The 19836-nt window shown below is 34.0% G+C and overlaps 1 protein-coding gene across 2 annotated transcripts in view; it reads right to left on the bottom strand.

Moving 5' to 3' along the window:
- Positions 1 to 741: 741 nt before the first annotated feature.
- LOC149782556 (uncharacterized) overlaps positions 742 to 19836 on the bottom strand; it is a 45583-nt gene continuing 26488 nt past the window's right edge. Inside the window, exons 4-5 of one of the 2 annotated variants that reach the window (XM_089933999.1) lie at positions 17002 to 17228; positions 742 to 894 (exon numbers count right to left, since the gene is read on the bottom strand). In XM_089933999.1, the coding sequence (XP_089790125.1) occupies positions 862 to 894; positions 17002 to 17228 (260 nt within the window). In that variant the 3' untranslated portion in view covers positions 742 to 861. Of the gene's footprint in view, positions 895 to 4245; positions 7164 to 17001; positions 17229 to 19836 lie in introns of those variants that run through there. The other variant, XM_089933998.1, reaches the window with a different exon arrangement.

A 19836-nucleotide genomic window follows, 5' to 3' on the forward strand; every position in this document is an offset into this window, starting at 1 on the left:
TTCAACTAATGCCAGATCATTTGGAATCTGAATACATCATTTCATTTGTTGGGTTAAATTATTTAATTCTAGACTTCATAATTTCATTTAATACTACGTCATTTGGAAGCAGATTTCATCAATCCGTTTTGTTCTTTAAATCATTTAATTTAATACCACATCATTTGGAATCTGAATTCATCATTTCATTTGTTGAGTTAAATCATTTCATTTCATACTACGTAATTTCATTTAATAATATATCATTTGGAAGCAGATTTCATCAATCCATTTTGTTCTTTAAATCATTTTATTTAATGCCAGATCATTTGGAATTTAAATTCATGATTTCATTTGTTGAGTTAAATCATTTCATTTTAGACTACATCATTTTATTTAATAGCACGTCATTTGGAAGCATATATCATCATTCCGTTTTGTTCTTTAAATCATTTTATTTAATACCAGATCATTTCATTTAACGCCACATCATTTGAAATCTGAATTCGTTATTTCATTTTTGGGGTTCAATCATTTCATTTCATGCTACATCATTTCATATCACACAACATCATTTGGAATCTGAATTCATCATTCCGTTTGATGTGTTAAATCATTTCATTTCACTCTACATCATTTCATGTGACACCACATCATTTGGAATCTGGATTGATCATTTCATTTGCTAGGTTAAATCATTTGATTTCATACTAGATCATTTGATTAATGTAATTTTGGCGGCGACGGCTGCCCATACTCATGTACTCAAATACTGATAAGAATTCAACCAAACAACTCACCCTATCCCCCTAATTGACAATCAACATTCATCCACATTACCTATCAGAGAAGTGCAAAATGTAATGTCAACAGTCTCACCAGTTAAGAAGTCAGATGATCTACCAAAGTCATGTACTGAGGAAGAAACAATATATACATTATATATAAAATAATCATAATACATGGATAATACACAAAAAGTAATAAGAACTGAACAGCAAGACTTACCCCATGATAGTAATCACTAAATATACCTTTAATCATCAGAGTAACTTTCCTCTTTATTTGATTCTAACTATCTGAGGAAATCCAGTGTAAGAAACTTATCAGATTTTTTCGGTATGAAATGTAGAGTTTGCACCCTGTAATAAAATTCTGAGTCTTGTATAGTACAACAGATATTAGTAGAGTTTGCACCCCATAACAAAATTCTGAGTCTCGTACAATATATATTCATCATACATTTGTAATTGTCTGCATTTTGTTGAAAGGCTTTTGGATTTCTGCACTCTGATGTTGAATCTGCATAGGCAGTAACAATCTTGTTATTATACTTTTTGTGCAAAAACCAACCATAATGACTTAAAATCCTGCGTAACAGTTAGGGTTCAATATCAATATGAACTTAGGAAATTTAAAATTCAGGTAATTTATTTTTTTAAATTTCAAAATCATAACCTAGTTTGAGTAATTGTGCAACTGTGTAAAGTTTTATGCCTGCATTTCCTTTCAAAAGAATGTTTGAGTGGAATGGTATTGTAACTTGATTTTGTAACTTTTCCAATGTGGGTGTGTATGTGATTTGGATTTTTAATGTAGCTTTAACAATTTTTCAGTCATATCGCTAAGATATCTGCAGTGTGGCAGTTTATAGTGATGTCTAGTACTGGGGCATCATGCCGCAGGAATGTAGCATGATGTCCCACCCAGTCTCATTATCCTGACACCATGCTGAAAAGCCCTAATATTAACCTATGTTTTTCCAAAGAACTATAATGAAAGCTATGAAACAGTAAGGGTGTATTTTAAGAAATTCCATGCCATAAGTTAGCAAATAAGCTAGGTGATTTATTCTTCATGAACCAACAAGATGACAACCATGACCCATGAAATTCAACAAAAGCAGTGTCTCAACATCATGGCTTGGCAAGACAATTCTGCACCTCGATTATTAAAGTGGCATGTTGATTAATTTTCACATCAGCAATGGTTACTTTTAGCTGCTATGGATTTCAAGAAAGAAATCTTCAATTCTCCTTTGAGAAGTAAAGGCATATAGAACCACCAAAGACCTTTTTGATTAGTCTAGTTTTCTACTAGTTTCTAGCAAAAGGCACAATGGCAGATTTGTCAGACAAGGTTGTCCATGGGCATATCTTCCGACCTATAAGGAATAAATTTGTACTACACTTGTGAAAAAAAAAATTGGTAAATTCCTTGGGTACAGACCCAGATCAGTAACAAAAATCTAAAATCCCCATTATCACAGTACATTAGCCATGGGTTCTTTTATCCTTGGTAATTCTGAAATCTTTCAGAAAAAAATCTAAAATCCCCATTATCACGGTACATAAGCCATGTTTTTTTTTACCCTTGGTAATTTTGAAATCTTTCAGAAAAAATCTAAAATCCCCATTATCACAGTACATTAGCCATGTTTTTTTTTACCCTTGGTAATTTTGAAATCTTTCAGAAAAAAGCATAGTGGATTACTTTTTTTATTAACATGGCAATACTAGTAACTGTCAAACTATTTCACCCAACATATCCAACTTATTTCCAAATACATACTTAAGAATGTCAAGTGTGGCAAAAATTTTATAAATACATCTCTGCAAATAAATTTATAAAATGAGGCATATTTGTACAAGAAATGTAGTCTTATTGGGGCAAAATCAACATTAGTTGCAAATAAATATGTATAATTGTGAAAAGAAATCCGATTCTCAAATACAACATTGCAAAGTTTATGATATCTCTATGATGTCTTCAATGTGGCATTTTATAGTGATGTTTTGCAACTGTACATTTTCTCTAATAATGCTTTTCATCTCATACTGTTTTTTTTATTTATAACATACAAATAAAATTGTAATCCTGAAGGTGTTTTATTCTGCTAATTTTAAAATTTGTTCCTGGAATTTTATGTTTCTTTTATCTACTTTTACTGGTTTCATAAATTTTGCATGGGGAAGAACTTGTGATCTCAATAGTCATAGCACGTGTTACTGCCATTGCTTTGCATTAAGCCATTGCTTTAATCTCAAAAAAGCTGAGAAACCATGTATTGTTAAAAGCACAAAACAATTATCTGAACTGCACAGTTTTAGAACTAGTTCTGAGCTGAATTTCATTAATATACACAGATTTTGCCCATAAAAAGAAAACTTCACTGGACATGTGGATAATTATAAGTCTGGTTTACCCAAATATACTCAACATCAGATCAAAAACACTTTCTCCAGAGTGGTAACACACAGATTTCTCTAAATATTTCTCTAAATATCAAAATCCTAGAGCTTGATGATATAAGCACATGCTCAAGTCGGATCAAATCAGACTAGAAAATGGCATTCAGAATTGGTTATGCGTGTGTGTGTGTGATTTGGATTTTTAATGTAGCTTTAACAATTTTTCAGTCTATCTCTAAGATGTCTGCAGTGTGGCAATTTATAGTGATGTCTTGCACTGGGACATCATACCGCAGACATGTAGCATTATGTCCTACCCAGTCACATTATCCTGACACCAGGCTGACCAGTCCTAACACAAATCTCTTAATGCTGAGCGCCAATCGAGGCAGTTATTAGTACCACTTTTATAAGTCTTTCGTATGACTCGGCCAGGAATCAAACCCATGAACCCAAGCATAAGCAAAAGAGTTAGATACATACACATGTATCTTTCTCACTACTGAACTTAAGAACTTTATGGTGCAAGTATATATTCCAAGACTGACCAAATTCAATGCAAAAATACTTACTACAGAGTGGACTCAAACTCAGATAATCTTAAGTTATTACAGTGCTACCCCGCTATAGCACGCTCTGTTATAACACAAATTTAGATATAACACGGTTTCAGTGTGGCTCCTGAAATTATATATACATGTATTTTTCTTGCACAGGAAAAACAATTGTTTTTCTTACAAATACAAAAAAAAACGTAAAAAGTTTATTATCATTTTGGGAAAGAGATCCTGCATGAATAATACAAGGCAATCGTAGTGTGGCTCCTTAAGTTTTATATGTATTTTTCTTATACCCAAAAAAATAGCTTTTTCTTCTTAAAAGTATGAAAAATAAAGTGTAAAAGGTTTATTCTAGGATCACGTAGGGCTTTGCCAATGTTGCAAAATGTGATTTTATTTTACTTATTGGCAGCAAATTATACCATCTGGCAATATTTTTATTGGCAACATTGTTGGCTGTTTAAACTTGTATATACAACCATTGGTTTGGAGTGGAGAAATTTAGAGGCCACATGAAAGGAAGCTGCAAACTTTATATAAAATGCACTGAAATTCATCTATTGTTACATAAACGATTTTGCTGTCCTAACAAACCATCTTAACAGTGCATTGTTATATCATAATCTGCTTACGGTGACATCTAGCATGAGTATTCGAATTCGTGAGATATCCGCTTTTTTTGTTGTTGACATTTCTGGTAGCAGAGATCAAATGGATGAGGCATTATCTCATAATCTATCTTTCATCGGATTTTCGGCTGCTCGCTAATAATTAATATATTTACAGAGACTGACATTTGTGTGTCGATGGAAAGTAAAATTCCTCTTCTTTTCACTCAGAATTAAAACCTTCAGAACACCCACATTTTCTGTATTAATCCTTGTCATCAGACCAGAATACCTGCGTCTCTATCGTCCATTGACTATTTGTTAAATTTCTGATGCATGAGTGGAAGGCAGCATCACTCTGCTACCACAAATGTAAATAATATATATAAAAAATCTTACTTGTTGGTCTATTCAATAGGCATAGAGGAAATGTAACTACAATTGACCAAACAACAGCCCATTCCTTTTTTCAAAATGTGCCTATATAAAATAGTTTGCTTAAATTTCACAGAAAACATTACCTTTGAAGCACCGACTGTTATGAAAACATGCTAAGCAAATGGAGAAAAAAATCAGTCTCAATCATGCAATACAATTATTTAATGTTGCCACCACAATAAGAAATGGGAATTTGTTTGGTTCTCTAAAGCTGTCATTTAGCTGTGACTTCAATAAAAGCTGACTACAATCTTCAATAAAAACAAACAACTTTTCTTCAGAGAAGACAGTACAAAACTTAAATAAAAGCAATAGAATATGAAGGATGTTTTCATTTTCCAATGTGACTGGAACATGTTTACTGTGCTGTGAAAGTTTCCTTTGTGCAGTGAAAAAGTTTGTGTTTACGAATGCTATGAACGTTGGCTAAAAACGCAAACTAACTTTTACCAACTTCGGATGTACTGAAAAGTAAATGTGCTTCATCATTTGTTACGTGATTGTGCTATGTTTATCACTGAATTCAGACTGGTGACAAAATTACTGAATACATTAAATCTCTGTGTGTGCATTTTTTTAATGCAATTAATTGTATTGAGGATTCAATGCATGTGATGTGATCTGCGGGTGAGTACACTGTCTTGATACTCTATTCATGCTATACATAAGACATGTATATATAAAGAGTATACACATATATGTACCAATCTGTGGTTCTCTAAATAAAGTAAAAGATTACATATGCCATCTCTGTTTTCACTACAAGTGTATTTCCCATTTAATATGCATCAATTTAAGATGGTAACTGTGCCAAAGAAGCATGTATTTTATTGCAAAAACAAACTTAAAGACCTAATAATGTTCCTTATCTTAAATACTTTCAGCATGTTTATTTTATGTTTTCTAATTTCATGGTGTTTGTTTTTTGTTGTTGTTATTGTTGTAGGGTTTAATGCCATTTTCAGCACACGACAGGCTATACATGGTGGCCAGTATTAATGGTGGAGGAAGAACCTGGGAAAACCCCGGAAAGAACCGACCCACGAGAAGCTACTGGCAAGCTTTCTCACATTGCCACATTGGCTGAATCTGAGACTCAAACCCACGCAGACACAGGTGAGATGGCAGTGATCCATAACGGAGAGTACTTTAGACCACTCGGCCACTCGAGGCCCCTTGTTTTTTGTAACAATATCATTATATATGTTTTTTATGTTATGGGTGTTGTCTAATGTTGTAAAGTGCTTAGAGCTTCTAAAGATCAGATGCCATACAAAGTCTTCATTATTATTATTATGTATTTTACCACCCATTTATTACCTAACCTGCCACCCCACCCCAACAATTATTGGGGTATATGCATCATTTTCTTCAGCTGACTGACCTGGTTGCTTATAACAAGGTTCGGTCTATAACACGGTTCAGTTCTATGGCTCCCAACTACCGTGTTATAGCGGTGTCACACTGTAATATGTGTGGATCTTGCTCTTCATAGAACTTGCCATGATCTCAATGATATGAACAAAAATTTGAAGTTCAAAATCAGATTGGAAAAAAGTGGCAACAAACATGGCCAATAAAAACTATAATCACCTAATTAATATGTAAAGATTACACTCATTATCTGAACTTCTCCAAGATACTGGTTAAATAAACCTATATTCCCAATCTGATCACAACAGAATCAAAAACATAGCGTACACAAACAAATGTTGACGAACAACAAATACATGACCATATCATAGGCCAAATAGCTTTTACAGGCAGCTGAGCTAATAATATAAATAAAAATCTTTGTACATGCTGATTAAATTACTGGATCTGTTTGCATAATACTTGAGTCAGAAACACTGACATTCCCCACTCCCAAGAAAAATAAAGAAATCAATTTGGAAGATCTAGGTGGATGTCTGTATGGTAGTATCATTTTAAACAGTACTGAGATACAAAAAATGTTCAATATATTAGTATTACATTTACATTGCGAAGAATTTATGTCTAAAATTGCAATTCAACTGTCTTTGGAAAGACTAATATGAAAAGAAAAGGAGAGATGTCTCTGGACAGACCACTACCAGTAGAAAAAGAAAGATGTTTCTGGAAAGACTACTACCAAAAAAAATGGATTGATGTGAAAGATGGAAAAATGTGAAGTTTTTGGTGAAAATTTTGGATCACTTTCAGAGTATTTAGAAATGTAATTAAACAGGAGGGATTGATTTTAGTTACTTCTGTTCTTATAACGGTGGCTGGTGCAGCTGTGGCACTGGAAGCAAGAACAGAAATTATGGTTGATTGTTTGTCAGATATGTCACGATGCTGGTCATAGGATACTGGTCTGCTGGCATATACTGGAAAGTGGGTTGGTTTGGGATTCGTGTAACTGTCTGAAAAGAAGATTGATGCATTTCCTAACAATTTAAAGACTTATATAATGCCTTTGAATTGGGAAATGTCTGACTATTTATGAAATCATTGCAATAAATAACAGCTTATAAAATAAATATAACAACTTCAATTATGACTTGCATATAAAAAAATACCACACTGATAAAATGGAGTCTTCGGTAACCAGCAATTTCCAATGCAGATTTGCCAAACCCTAACAAGCTCTCAGAAAGGCAATGAACATTTTTTCTGTAAATTAGATTAAACTGAGTAATGTGTAAGAAAATATAAAGAACTGCATTTTTTAAAAGCAAAGAAGAGTGATCTGTTGCAGTAATGATAAACATTATGATTAGCATAAAAGTTTGTAAAGTTCACTTGGACTTCAATTATCTCAGGTAAACATTTCAGAACTGCAGTTCCAAACCCCATAGAGCTAAATGGCTTCTTGCTTGATCTCTCAACTTTACATTAATCTTTAGTTGTTCTTTTTTTTTTTAAAATCCCCATGGCAATGACAATCATCTCTCACCACCAAGAGACATCCTCAATTCAACATGACATGATGTCCAAACATAATTGTTGACTTTCCTGCTTATTTCCCCAAGAATCCTAATGTGGCTTTTAATACTTCTGTGGTGACCGTTTGAACTTTTTGTGAGACTAATTGTTCCTTAATCTTCATGATGTTTTCACTTGCTGGATGACATTTTGAGAAAATACTATAAGCAACAGCTTGATTATGTTGGTGTTTCGCATGATAAACATTGGCAGATTAAAGTGTCTGAGGTACTTCTTTAAAGTTACACTTGTTCTCTGACCAACTCCAATGAATTTAATACAAAACCCAAATCTAGATCCAACCCAGACAAGGCAATACCTGGATATGACTACAATGACTATATTTTCATATATTTTGACAGCATTATACATATTAAGGACTCAAAAAGTCGCTCACATTGTCATTGAAATCTATTATTTAAGCCAATCTTTTTTTTACAAACCCTGTGATATAATTCCTTTATTACTTCAAAACATGCTAGGAACCATCCCATAATAATAAATAAAAATCTTTAAGGTTGGTGTCAAGGGAAAGATACTGAGCCTATCAGCAGTACCCCGAGTCTAAATTTTCATTTACAAAGAAGCTATAAACAACAACGCAAAGATCAGATAGACAACTTCACAAGGTAGCGGAATTTTTGTTGTCCAGAATTGTTGATATGTCAGATACATTTGACTACAAGAATGCATGTGTGTGTGTGTGTGTGTGTGTGTGTGTGTTATGCACACATGTGGAGAAAGTGAGAGAGTGATGCATGTGTGGTCTTAAGTATGAATGTCGGTTGTAATATGGGCTGGTGGGATATGTAAATATCATACAAAATAACTAATTTAAGAATTTACAGGACCTGTGATGGTTTACTCCACCACCTCAATGTTCGAACACAAAACCAAATTTTCAAAATTAATAGGTGAACAGTACCAAGAAATCACATAATCTCCCAACAGAAAATCAAAGTATACTGCAACCATCTAAAAATAGTGAATAACCACACATAATGAAATTGTACCCATCTTTCAAAATTTTATTTATCGTTGTCACACAAAAACCTGTGAAATTAATATTTTGAGTGAAATATGTTGCCCAGGGTGAATAAAGGAACAATGAGCAATACTCACTGAGCAAAATATTGACATCGCACTTATAAAGAAATGCATATGGAGAGCAAGTTGTCATACATATATTTAAAGGTTTTGAGAATATAAAGCAGTCCATCAGAGACAGATGTGGAGGGGGAAATCAGGCAGGCAGGCAGGCAGGAGGGTGTGTTTGACCACATAAACCCTTGCTGTGCATTTTGGCCAGTGAAGGATGGATTCAAAGTGCAGGATTGGTGTATGTGACCACAGAGACCCCAATGAGCATTTTGGCTGGTGAAGGATAAATTGGAAGTGGGAGTGCACATCTCCATAATGGCCTCACTGAGCGTCCTGGATGGTGGAGGGTAGATTTTAAAATAAATGAGCAGGAACACAAAGATATTGTGTATAAATTCTGGAACAGTGAATAGTGTCCATTTGCAGCCATGTTTAGCTGCTATTTTGCGGAGAGTATATATATATATATATATATATATATATATATATATATATATATATATGACTTAGGGATGATAAACTGAGTAAATTCATGGAGCCAAACTGTGGAGTGATAATTTGGATCAGGATACAGGTGGGAAAACTGACTCTGATAAGTTCCTAGTGTAGAACAATGACAGAACTATACAATTAAAAGTTGAATAACAGGACCTGAATCAGTTTCTAGTAATATTATTTCATTTAACATTTATCATCTCGAGAGTTTTTTTAGGGGGATTGTGTGTATGCATTATTAGTGTTATATGTCAATAAAATTAATGTAATATTATTTGTGTATTTTGAACTGTCTTGGTAATCTGAGTGATTATCGCCTGTCGCAAGTATCTGATTAAGTTAAGGGAAGTTTGTGACAATCATCAATGGTTCTAACTTTCTGCATCTTTGACTCATGAATCATGCTTCATACGATCTCACATGCTTGTTTTGAGATCCCGATGTCAGCAGCTGGATCAATATCATTTGTTCACAGTGACAATAAGTACTGCTTAAGAAATATTCTTCAAAATAAAATGTAAATACATACTACAATTCTAGTGAAAGAAAACAAAACTGAAATGTCTAATTTAACTAATGCCACGTTTGCCCCAAGTCTGTGGTCCTGGAGTGAGTGTTAGCTATTCAAGTTGGAACAAGTGCTGACATGTTGTTTTCTTTGTTTTATTAGTGGGAAACCCACAGCAGAGATTTTTGTGACAGAAAAGGTAATGCAAGGACTTGGTTATTATACCATGCACTTCTTATATCATGCTAGGAAAAATGACTAATGGAAAACAGTACAGAACAAAAAGTGTCAATGAAATATTCAATACAAGGGAAAAGATTCTTTCTTTATCAAGGAAATAGAAAACTTTTCAAAATTCACTACACCTTTAAATATAAGTTTTTTTAAAAGCTTAAAGAAAAAACAAATTTAAAAAATAAATAGTATTATTACTTTGACATCATAAACAGACAATTTATATATCTTGGCCTCACTGTCACATACTAATCTTATGTCACAGGGGCATTTATTTCATGGGTATGAACCACAGAATGATGAACTTCCAGAAATAGACAAATTTTGACATGCAAAGAAAAAAGTAACTGGCAAAGACTGTAGTGAGTTTTTAAACATATTTAAGCTATGAATGAATGAAGCAGATATTGCTGAACACTTTATATGGCAATTTTACATAGTTTCAACATAATATTATAACTTTACAATTCCCATTAACGGCACAAACCATGGCAGGTCATGGATAGTAAAGCATTTAGCATTTCATCTGCTACATTCTCTTTAAGGCAGAGTATTCTATTTTTTCTACATAATATAAAATTTCTTGCACATTAGAACCTGCCTGGAAAGACGATCCCTCCAGTCAAAAATACACGATCTCTCAAGACTGCTGGTCGTCTTGACAGGTCATAACATATTTAATCCATGCTTTGAGAATTAGGTCATACAGGGCTGTTCGATTTAAACATACATGCTACCCAGGGAAGGCAGTCCATTTAAACATACATGCTACCCAGGGAAGGCAGTCCACTTAAACATAGATGCTACCCAAGGAAGGCAGTCCATTTAAACATACATGCTACCCAGGAAAGGCAGTCCATTTAAACATACATGCTACCCAGGAAAGGCAGTCCATTTAAACATACATGCTACCCAGGGAAGGCAGTCCATTTAAACATACATGCTACCCAGGGAAGGCAGTCCATTTAAACATACATGCTACCCAGGAAAGGCAGTCCATTTAAACATACATGCTACCCAGGAAAGGCAGTCCATTTAAACAAACATGCTACCCAGAGAAGGCAGTTTTTAAAAAAACTATATGCCAGAGTACTTTGATTTCACAGAGTTCATATGAAAATAAAAAAATTAATTATAAATTGCATCTATGAGTACCCCACTTTAAAAGAGTCTTCCCTGGGTCCCATGTTTGCTTTAACGGAACGACCCTCATAGCAGTTGTCTTTCAAGACACCAAAATAGAATTTCCAAAGATTTCATCATAATAATTCAAGTTCATCATGAATGAGAATTTTTCCACATATTAAATAATTTATCAGAGATTAGATAGGTAAGGAACCAATTCATACTTTTATATAAATGTTCCACAATGTGTGATGTCTGATTAGATATGTAAGGAACCAATTCATACTTTGATGTAAATGTTCTACAATGTGTGATGTCTGATTAGATAGGTAAGAAACCAGTTCATACTTTGATGTAAATGTTCCACAATCTGTGATGTCTGATTAGATAGGTAAGGAACCAATTCATAGTTTGACATAAATATTACACAATCTATGTGATGTCTGATTAGATAGGTAAGGAACCAGTTCATACTTTCATGTAAATGATCCACAGTCTGTGATGTCTGATTAGATAGGTAAAGAACCAATTCATACTTTGATGTAAATGTTCCACAATCTGTGATGTCTGATTAGATAGGTAAGAAACCAATTTATACTTTGATGTAAATGTTCCACAATTTGTGTGATGTCTGATTAGATAGGTAAGGATCCAATTCATTTTTTGATGTAAATGTTCCACAATGTGTGATGTCTGATTAGATAGGTAAAGAACCAATTCACACTTTGATGTAAATGTTCCACAATGCGTGATGTCTAATTAGATAGGTAAGAAACCAGTTCATACTTTGATGTAAATGTTTCACAATCTATGTGATGTCTGCTTAGATAGATAAGAAACCAGTTCATACTTTGATGTAAATGTTCCATAATCTGTGATGTCTAAATAGATAGGTAAGGAACCAATTCATACTTTAATGTAAATGTTCTACAATGTGTGATGTCTGATTAGATAGGTAAGGAACCAATTCATACTTTGATGTAAATGTTCCACAATCCATGATGTCTGATTAGATAGGTAAGGAACCAATTCATACTTTGATGTAAATGTTCCACAATGTGTGATGTCTGATTAGATAGGTAAGGAACCAATGCATACTTTGACATAAAAGTTCCACAATCTATGTGATGTCTGATTAGATAGGTAAGGAACCAATTCATACTTTTATATAAATGTTCCACAATGTGTGATGTCTGATTAGATAGGTAAGGAACCAATTCATACTTTGACGTATATGTTCCACAATGTGTGATGTCTGATTAGATAGGTAAGGAACCAATTCATACTTTGACGTAAATGTTCCACAATGTGTGATGTCTGATTAGATAGGTAAGGAACCAATTCATACTTTGATGTAAATGTTCCACAATCTGTGATGTCTGATTACATAGGTAAGAAACCAGTTCATACTTTGATGTAAATGTTCCACAATCTGTGATGTCTGATTAGATAGGTAAGAAACCAGTTCATACTTTGATGTAAATGTTCCACAATCTATGTGATGTCTCAGTAGATAGATAAGGAACCAATTCATACCGTGACGTAAATGTTCTACAATGTGTGATGTCTGATTAGATAGGTAAGGAACCAATTCATACTTTGATGTAAATGTTCCACAATCTATGTGATGTCTGATTAGATAGGTAAGGAACCAATTCATACTTTGATGTAAATGTTCTACAATGTGTGATGTCTGATTAGATAGGTAAGAAACCAGTTCATACTTTGATGTAAATGTTCCACAATCTGTGATGTCTGATTAGATAGGTAAGGAACCAATTCATAGTTTGACATAAATATTCCACAATCTATGTGATGTCTGATTAGATAGGTAAGGAACCAGTTCATACTTTGATGTAAATATTCCACAATCTGTGATGTCTGATTAGATAGGAAAGAAACCAGTTCATACTTTGATGTAAATGTTCCACAATCTGTGATGTATGATTAGATAGGTAAGGAACCAATTGATAGTTTGACGTAAATATTCCACAATCTATGTGATGTCTGATTAGATAGGTAAGGAACCAATTCATACTTTGATGTAAATGTTCCACAATCTGTGATGTCTGATTAGATAGGTAAGGAACCAATTCATACTGTGACGTAAATGTTCTACAATGTGTGATGTCTGATTAGATAGGTAAGGAACCAATTCATACTTTGATGTAAATGTTCCACAATCTATGTGATGTCTGATTAGATAGGTAAGGAACCAATTCATACTTTGATGTAAATGTTCCACAATCTGTGATGTCTGATTAGATAGGTAAGAAACCAGTTCATACTTTGATGTAAATGTTCCACAATCTATGTCTCAGTAGATAGATAAGGAACCAATTCATACTGTGACGTAAATGTTCTACAATGTGTGATGTCTGATTAGATAGGTAAGGAACCAATTCATACTTTGATGTAAATGTTCCACAATCTGTGATGTCTGATTAGATAGGTAAGAAACCAGTTCATACTTTGATGTAAATGTTCCACAATCTATGTGATGTCTCAGTAGATAGATAAGGAACCAATTCATACTGTGACGTAAATGTTCTACAATGTGTGATGTCTGATTAGATAGGTAAGGAACCAATTCATACTTTGATGTAAATGTTCCACAATCTGTGATGTCTAATTAGATAGGTAAGGAACCAATTCATAGTTTGACATAAATATTCCACAATCTATGTGATGTCTGATTAGATAGGTAAGGAACCAGTTCATACTTTGACGTAAATATTCCACAATCTGTGATGTCTGATTAGATAGGAAAGAAACCAGTTCATACTTTGGTGTAAATGTTCCACAATGTGTGATGTCTGATTAGATAGGTAAGGAACCAATTGATAGTTTGACGTAAATATTCCACAATCTATGTGATGTCTGATTAGATAGGTAAGGAACCAGTTCATACTTTGACATAAATGTTCCACAATCTGTGATGTCTGATTAGATAGGTAAGAAACCAGTTCATACTTTGACGTAAATGTTCCACAATCTGTGATGTCTGATTAGATAGGTAAGGAACCAGTTCATACTTTGACGTAAATGTTCCACAATCTGTGATTTCTGATTAGATAGGTAAGGAACCAGTTCATACTTTGATGTAATTATTCCACAATGTGTGATGTCTGATTAGATAGGTAAGGAACCAATTCAAACTTTGATGTAAATGTTCCACAATGTGTGATGTCTGATTAGATAGGTAAGGAACCAATTCATACTTTGATGTAAATGTTCCACAATGTGTGATGTTTGATTAGATAGGTAAGGAACCAATTCATACTTTGATGTAAATGTTCCACAATGTGTGATGTCTGATTAGATAGGTAAGGAACCAATTCATACTTTGATGTAAATATTCCACAATGTGTGATGTCTGATTAGATAGGTAAGGAACCAATTCATACTTTGATGTAAATGTTCCACAATGTGTGATGTTTGATTAGATAGGTAAGGAACCAATTCATACTTTGATGTAAATGTTCCACAATGTGTGATGTCTGATTAGACAGGTAAAAAACCAATTCAAACTTTGATGTAAATGTTCCACAATGTGTGGTGTCTGATTAGATAGGTAAGGAACCAATTCATAGTTTGACGTAAATATTCCACAATCTATGTGATGTCTGATTAGATAGGTAAGGAACCAATTCATACTTTGATGTAAATGTTCCACAATCTGTGATGTCTGATTACATAGGTAAGAAACCAGTTCATACTTTGATGTAAATGTTCCACAATCTGTGATGTCTAATTAGATAGGTAAGGAACCAATTCATACTTTGATGTAAATGTTCCACAATGTGTGATGTCTGATTAGATAGGTAAGGAACCAATTCATATTTTGACGTAAATGTTCCACAATCCGTGATATCTGATTAGATAGGTAAGGAACCAATTCATACTTTGATGTAAATGTTCCACAATCTATGTGATGTCTGATTAGATAGGTAAGGAACCAATTCATACTTTTATATAAATGTTCCACAATGTGTGATGTCTGATTAGATAGGTAAGGAACCAGTTCATACTTTGACGTAAATGTTCCACAATCTGTGATGTCTGATTAGATAGGTAAGGAACCAATTCATACTTTGACGTAAATGTTCCACAAAAATCTAGAGAATTTGTAAGAATTTGATGACTAAATATAATTAGAAATACTGATGCTACATTCAAAATAAAGTCATGCATTTCTTGATGTTGATGTAAATTAGTCATTATCAAAAGACTGGTGAACTGAAAACTTCAAAATATCTGTATTTAATATTAAGGAAAAATTTATCATAGGTATGACAATATGACACAAAAACTTTCAAGGGACCATGTTAATTTATCTAATTCTTTATCTGATTGGCTAAACCAACACAATTCACAATGAATTCATTTGCAACCATTGCATGATTGAGAGCTTAGAATAAATATTAGTATTTTATGCAAATCTTGATGTAAAATTATACAAATTTAACTCAAAGCAGTAAATAAAACAATTTAAAGCTAAAGGCAAACCAAGCAACAGAGATAAAGCAAGATACAAATAAAATGAAGAAATAGTGGAAAAGCATGGCATATTAGTGTTCAATGGCACATTAATACACCAGAGATCACTGGTATATTGACATGATTTGTGCTGGGACACTTTATTACAGATGTGTCGCATCCCAGTCTGGACAAGATTTTAATCTACACTATTCTGGTCAACCACACTATTCACTGGGTAATTAGAGGATATCTACATTTATTGAGAGATATACAGAAATATTTAATGAGTGAAAACATTGTATTGTCATCAGTGGTGAAGCTATGTGAGACAATAGAAAGTATTTCCACTTCACGAGTTATGTGATGCATCATCCTAATTTTGATAGTCACTAATTATGGTTTTGCAATTAACACTATTCAATTATTGGTTATTCCATCATTTTCAGACATGATATGACTGTGACAACAGTTAAAATCACTATTTAACAATTTTATTAATGTATGTACTCAAAGAGTATTTCTTAAAGAGATGCATCATTTGTTGCTGAGTGTAACAGGTATATGATATTGTATAAGTCACACAATGTTGAATAGTAATAGGTCTTGTAAGTTCATTCACTGACAATTTGTTCAATTCCTAAATAAATAATATTTAAAAAATGGTTAATACTTAAGCCCATTTTCTGTTGTTTAAGGATAATTTGTATGCATTCCTGATGGCACCTGTGCATTGATTTCATAAATGTACACTAGAGGGTCAATAGTGCTGACACATATTAAGGTCTATTCATTTTGATGGGGAGAGATAGATTTTGTTGTTGTTGTTGTGGGGTTTAACGCCATTTTTCAGCACGATAGGCTATACATGGCGGCCAGTATTAATGGTGGAGGAAGAACCCAGAAAACCCCGGAAAGAACCACCGACCCATGAGAAGCTACTGGCAAGCTTTCTCACATGCCCACATTGGCTGAATCTTAGACTCGAAACGCCGCAGACAGAGGTGAGATGGCAGTGATCCGTAACGAAGAGCGCTTTAGACCACTCGACCACTCGGGGCCCCGGAAGAGATAGAGGAAGCTTGGGTGAGAGAGAGATGTGTTGAGAGAAAGAAGCAAAAGAAGAGAAACTAAAATAGGTCTAAATATGGAATAAAAGATCTGAAGAACATACACAAGGGAAGATATGCTTCCTAAATGAAAAAGAAAGCAGTTCCAAAAGGGCATATCACCACTGTGGTGAAATCATATTTTTCCACTAAATATATTTCATTATCTCATAAAATATATAATAAATGCAATATCAGAGAAAGAAATAATCCATGAATTCTTACCCCTTGAAATCCTTGCTTTCTATGCATGCAGCAGTAGATACAGATGACCATGGAAATAATTAATCCAACAAAAACAATGCAACCAATGACAATACCTATCACAGCACCGGTTGAAAGTTGAACCTGGCAGTCAGAGTTATCTCCACATGGATTGTAACCATTACAATTCAAATCATTATTAATGCACCATCCATTGTCACATTTGTATTCATAGGATTCACACAAACCTTAAAAGAGAAAATGATTAAATACAGATGTCACCTGAAAGACTGAAATAGCCTAAAAAGTAAACAAGTATTTTAGTAATTACATAGTGTAGCAATGAGTCATGCATGACTTCTTTCCAAAATATGTACCCAGAATACAAGCATCAAACATTAATTAATATTAGAATGAAAAAACGAGGCAAAATAATTGGGATGCACATACATACAGCAATGGTATAAAACTTTTAAATTTACAACCAGCCCACAATTAGGAATTTCAGATAATCTCAGCTTCATTCTTCAAGGTGTGTTATGGATTTTTGCAAGTACAGGGGTCCCCCTCTTGACCAGGAGCCACCTGCTTCTTACATCCAGAATCTCTTGGCACCAACAAGTTTGCATTCAAAAGTACCCCTTAAGTACAGCCATCCTCTAATGCGACCAGTGTATTAGTACAAAAATGTAAAATGTTCTGAATTATGAGCGGACACTTTTTATCTCATATATATATTCAGAGCCAATAATTAATTCATATCCTAAGTAATCGGATTATCTCTGTCATCCATACATGTCTCCCAATGTCAAGTTTCCATTACTGAAAGAAGTGTTGACTAAAGTACATGTAACAGTAAGATTAATACTATATCATTGTTTATAACAGCCGACGTTTACAGGAAATGGGCTTAACAATGTTATGATAGAGTTTTGGGCTTCACACATCTGTTGAGTTCTTCTCTTTGATGTTTACAACCAGATGTAATTGTCAAGATCATAAAAGAGTCAGTCTAGACTAAAAATAGATTTTGTGCATTAACACACACACAGAGAAATTAACCTTGACCTTGAACAAAACAGGGTATCAGAAAAAGACTGAAAAATCACTTGACAACTCATTATCACTTCCTTTACAAAGAAGGCATCTCATCCACTCGACAAAAGTTTCATCTACATAATTAAATCACATACAATAAGCAACATCCAAATAAATCATTACCAAACATTAACATGTCATCACGTAAACGGAGACGTATTATTTTACTAGAAAGTCAGTCATTCTACTCTAGGACATCTGGTGAGGTGGGGAGGAGGAAACTTGTTGAATAATTTTATGCAGAAAAGCTTCAAATAAAACAATTTTATGTTGAAAAGACTTGAATAAACAACATTGTAACCAATAAGGAGATTATTCAGAGGCAGTGGGAAAATTAAGCAAATGGCAAGAGAATTATGTATGTGCCAAGAATTAAACGACGTTTTTGAATGGTTTTGCAATGTAACAAAATACCTGCTCGCATATCATGCTTATGCCAAGAATAAGAACTATTAATGTATATCCATTTGAAATAAGTCTATTATTATAACAAGAAGAACCTTTTAATAGTTCATGTTACTTTCAAATGAAGATATTAAGTGCTTTGTAGTGTGTTGCTTTCTTTCTATGTACATTACATATACTTCTCACAAAAAATGTAGTCCCCCTCTGGAAAGGCCACTTTCCCAGTGTGGAAGGGGTAGCTGTATAAGAGGAGAACCACTGACTGTAACCGCATTTAATAATGCCTCCTTGCAACTTTTTATTGCTATTCAATGTGAAACAACCAATCTATATCAAACTTTGTTGATTATGAGGATTATCTGAATGTAATTAAATAATAAATAAGTACATTCCTTATTACAAACAAGATGGAACAGAGTTGAAGGCAAGGGCTCAAAGTATAAAAATACTAACTTAAGCAATTCAAGGTTTATAAGTGAAACTAAAATTATAAAATGACACTTTTATACCAAACAGACAGAAACGTGCTAATCCCTGGATCCCACATTGTATGTTGGGATGCATTAACTTAAACAAATGTTACAAAAAATGACACAAATATAATAAGTAGATGTTGGAAAGTTATAATTTGTTCCCAAGCAGGAATTAAGCCCATGACCCTAGCAGTGACACTTGCCACCTCTCATGTATAAGTGCCATAATTTACATGGTCATATGCCCATGCTCCCAAAAGGGATGGAACATAGTCAAGGATTCAGACTCTGTTGGACTCTACATGGTCCCAAAAGGGATGGAAACAGTCAAGGATTCAGAATCTGTTGGACTCTACATACTCCCAAAAGGGATGGAAAACAGTCAAGGATTCAGACTCTGTGGGACTCTACATGGTCCCAAAAGGGATGGAACAGGGTCAAGGATTCAGACTCTGTTGGACTCTACATGGTCCCAAAAGGGATGGAACACAGTCAAGGATTCAGACTCTGTTGGACTCTACATGCTCCCAAAAGGGATGGAAAACAGTCAAGGATTCAGACTCTGTGGGACTCTACATGCTCCCAAAAGGGATGGAACACAGTCAAGGATTCCGACTCTGTTGGACTCTACATGCTCCCAAAAGGGATGGAACACAGTCAAGGATTAGGACATTGTGGGACTCTACCAGCTCCCAAAAAGGAAGGAACACAGTCAAGGATTAGGACATTGTGGGACTCTACATGGTCCCAAAAGGGATGGAACACAGTCAAGGATTCGGACTCTGTTGGACTCTACATGCTCCCAAAAGGGATCGAATACAGTCAAGGATTCAGACTCTGTTGGACTCTACATGGTCCCAAAAGGGATGGAACACAGTCA

Source organism: Sinohyriopsis cumingii, chromosome 15, assembly GCF_028554795.1.
Source record: "Sinohyriopsis cumingii isolate HCF-2022 chromosome 15, ASM2855479v2, whole genome shotgun sequence".
Classification (NCBI taxonomy): Eukaryota; Metazoa; Mollusca; class Bivalvia; order Unionida; family Unionidae; genus Sinohyriopsis; species Sinohyriopsis cumingii.